A 3,710-nucleotide genomic window follows, 5' to 3' on the forward strand; every position below is an offset into this window, starting at 1 on the left:
ATACATGTAGAAATCCACCAATTGCAACATAGGCTTGTCTCTATTGAGAGGAGAAAATTTGGTGAGATCATCGATAGCTATAACGGTGACTTGTTAGATCGATAGGATGAAGTGAATCCCTTCCACCAAGCATTTTCCATTGACGAAGAACCACTAGCTAGATTTGGCATGGACTATCAGAGAAGAAGTAAAGATTTTTAAAGTAAAGGTGGACATATTGGATTTCGACGATCGCGTGGATTCAGATAAATTTATCAAGTGACTTCAGACAGTGGAGCAAATTTTTTAGTACAAGGATATTTCTCAAGAAAAGAGAGTTAAATTAATCATCAACAAGCTTAGTAAAAATGTTTTATCATGGTGGGGAACTTGAAGCAAATTTGATAGAGAGAATAGAAGAATTTAATTACTACCTGGTTCAAGATGAAATAAAAGATGCAGCGCAAATATCTTATCCCATATATATCTCTGGTAGAGGCTCAACATAAGTAGAGAAAAGAATTTCATGTATAGAGATGCAAAATCATTTCGAGTGGGTAATCCAAGGTGCCACATATGGATTCACAATTGTAAAAGTGCTATGGGGTCTTTAATCTAAGTCAATTTAGACGTAAAATACAATTAAACTAGGTTAAGCATGCCGAAGATTCCACTAGATTCTACTGAGCCTATATGGTTTAGTTGGAACTCTTTTAGATGAATCCAATGCCATATGGACTATCTAAGTCCATATTTGATTAAACCATTGGGGTATTTAACAACCTTAGATTATGAGATGTGATTTTAGGTCAACTGAGATGAGATTTAAGCAATTAGAAATGATAGGAACTCAATGGATCAAATATGTCAAATTGTTTAGTGGATGGATCATAATGCCAATTCCCAACTATAGATCAAAAGCTTGAAGAGGGACCATTTATGCTTGCGCTAAACCTATAAAAGTTCAATGATACGTTAGAAGTGGGCTTGCATTAAAAAATAGGTCAACAAATCTTCTTTCTTTTGAAAAGAGTAGTATCAAAAATTTCATTTCCAATCATTTTTCATTTTATTAATATTTTTAATTTTCTTGAAAATTTTAGTAATATAACTATTTCAATACTTTCAATAACTCTCTAAATCTCAATAGATTTCTCATATAAATCTTTAGTTTAATGCATTTTTTTCAAAACAAGTTGAAATTTGATTATTTAGATAAGTCTATAACATATTTAATGGCTTTGTTCACTTTAATTTTTTGAACAAATTTTCTTTAAAAATCCCATTTCATAAATTTTAATATGACATTTCATATTTTCTAAATACCTTCATCTTTATCTTAAACCGCACTATTTTCTTTCAATACATAAACTTATCGAACTGTTTCTAGATCTCCATTTTCTTATCATAGCTATTTATCTACTTCTTTGCTAACAAAATAAACAAAAAAAAATTTCAGAAGATCGTATGAAGGCTATCACAGAAATTTCATCCCTCCAAGCAAGCATATTGAACTCGCAATTGAAAGACATTTTGTGGAGTATTGGTTCTCAAGAGGTGTCTTACGGGGTGTACAAGCCCATCAAACTTGTTTATCACCCAAGAGACCCATTTTTCATCATAAGAACGGTATATTTTTTATAAACTACATCCAACAAGTAACCTGTTTCAACAATTTAAAGTAGTTTTAGAATATCATAACTTACGATTTTTAAGTCCTCAAAACCATAGCTCAGTTTTAGTGCTATTTTTTTGTTCGTTAATAAAGATTTTAACTTTCAGCTAGGCTTAATTGTGTCTAACAAAGAGACAACTCAAAAGTATTGCCACGACATTTACTAAGGGCTTGGTTGAGATCAATTTTGTATTTCATTTTAGTTTTAGTTTTTTCTTTTGTTTTTAAAAGCAGCCAAAACCATACCTTAACCAATTAGCCAAACATATTTTGTTTTAGCTTTAGCTTCTAGGTATTTTGAGTGTTTTTAAAAGCAACCATACTTTAACCAAATAGCAAAACATATTTTGTTTCAAATCAAAAGATACAAAAAAAACAAAATAAACATTAAAAATTAAAAATAAAAAACAAAAGTGATTCCAAATGATCCCAAAGAGAAAGCTTGATGCTTTTTGAGATTGGTAACCAACCTTTATCGAATAACTATTGAATATTTAACAGAAATTTTATTCTAAGAATAACCTCAGACAATTATATGCTTTCACCACTTCAACTTGCTCTTATCTTCCTAAACATTGCTAAATAATACTTCTGTTGTTCTAAAGAAGCTGACTTCATGGTGTATTCATGTAACAGCCAGAAAAGTTAACTGCCATATTTCCCATGCGTTTTAAAGATTACTCTGACGTTATTCTTGCAACAGCTTTCTTTCAGGCAAGTTTTTTTTTTTTTTTTTTTTTTTTTTTTTTAAAAAAAAAAAAAAATTTTAAAAAAAACCCCCCTACATATCTAACACCAAAACATTAATTTTTACATATATTCCACCTTATCTATGCATAAAAAGGTGAATTTCACTTTTAAAAGTTAACATGGTAGTGTTTTTTATGTGATATGAAAGATTTGATGTTATGAATGTAAAAAGCAAAGCTTAAGTGTTAGATATGTAAGAACATAATAATTGGGTGGTATGCATGTAAAATTCCCAAAAGAATAATGCTTTCTAGTGATCTACTTTCAAGTTCCAATAATTATCGTTTTTGTTTTCGCAATGCAAATATCAAAAACAGGAAATAACAGATGTTGCAAACTCATCTGCTTATGCCAAGGCACCACATTGTACATGGTCACCAATACCTCCTCTGGAATTGAGAGGGGAGAATTTCCAGTACTTAACAACTAATGGAGGATTTGTAATCTTCGGTAAGCAAATTTAAATCAAGCGATCATTACATAGACAACACTCAAAACATTGCTATTTACAAAGTTACACCAAGGTGATTGCTTGAACTAACAAACAGTTGCATTATGCATGCCACAATCAAACAATTGAGAATTGGATAGAAATGAAAAATATGGGTTAGGATTTTATCATGAATTTTGATATTTGAGTGAACATTTGAAAGAAAGGATGAAAGAGTGAGCAAGATTTGTAAATAGCAATGTTTTGAGTGCTATGTATGTAATTACCCCAATCAATTCAGAGTAAAATGAGCAGTTACTCGAGCATGGTCCTAGAAATTTGGAATATTTCTGTCTGATTTTCTTTCTTGGGTTTTGGTTCTTTACAGACATTCTTCCACATCATGTTAAAGGTGAAAGAGCAGATAAGGTTATGTGGATTCTTCTGAATATGGATGCATACATTAAATACTATGTGAAGGTAATTAGCAATAATTACAATCCTAATTATTAAAATAACTATTTCTAAATCTTTAAAGATTAAGTAAACTCAGCAGTGCACAAAAGGTTTCATTCAAAGAAAGATGAGGCAGCGTATCGAAAGTTTTACCAAGGTAAATCTTATGTATCATTAAGGTATTCATTGACAAGGCTCCGTGCATGATTTAATCACCAAAGATCCACAATTTATACTAGAAAAGGAAGATTGTGTGCATATATTTCACACCCAAACTTCAAACTTGACAAACATACCACATAACCATTGCATGAAAAGGTGAATTTCACTATATAAAAAAGAAAAAATAGTGATATTTTGGATGTGATGCAAGAAGTAAAATTTTGGTGTTAGATATGTAATTACATAAGAATTGAGTGG

General features: G+C 30.6%; 1 protein-coding gene across 1 annotated transcript; it reads left to right on the plus strand.

Moving 5' to 3' along the window:
• Nucleotides 1–1,413: 1,413 nt before the first annotated feature.
• LOC110037652 (actin-related protein 2/3 complex subunit 2B) lies at nt 1,414–3,607 on the plus strand (the record flags this gene model as incomplete). Its single annotated transcript, XM_020742352.1, has 5 exons — nt 1,414–1,608; nt 2,291–2,368; nt 2,722–2,854; nt 3,223–3,314; nt 3,391–3,607. Coding segments are annotated over 5 exons (576 nt in total), but the record flags the coding sequence as incomplete, so codon positions are not given.
• Between the last annotated feature and the right edge of the window lie 103 nt (nt 3,608–3,710).

Source organism: Phalaenopsis equestris, unplaced genomic scaffold (assembly GCF_001263595.1).
Source record: "Phalaenopsis equestris unplaced genomic scaffold, ASM126359v1 Scaffold222983, whole genome shotgun sequence".
Classification (NCBI taxonomy): Eukaryota; Viridiplantae; Streptophyta; class Magnoliopsida; order Asparagales; family Orchidaceae; genus Phalaenopsis; species Phalaenopsis equestris.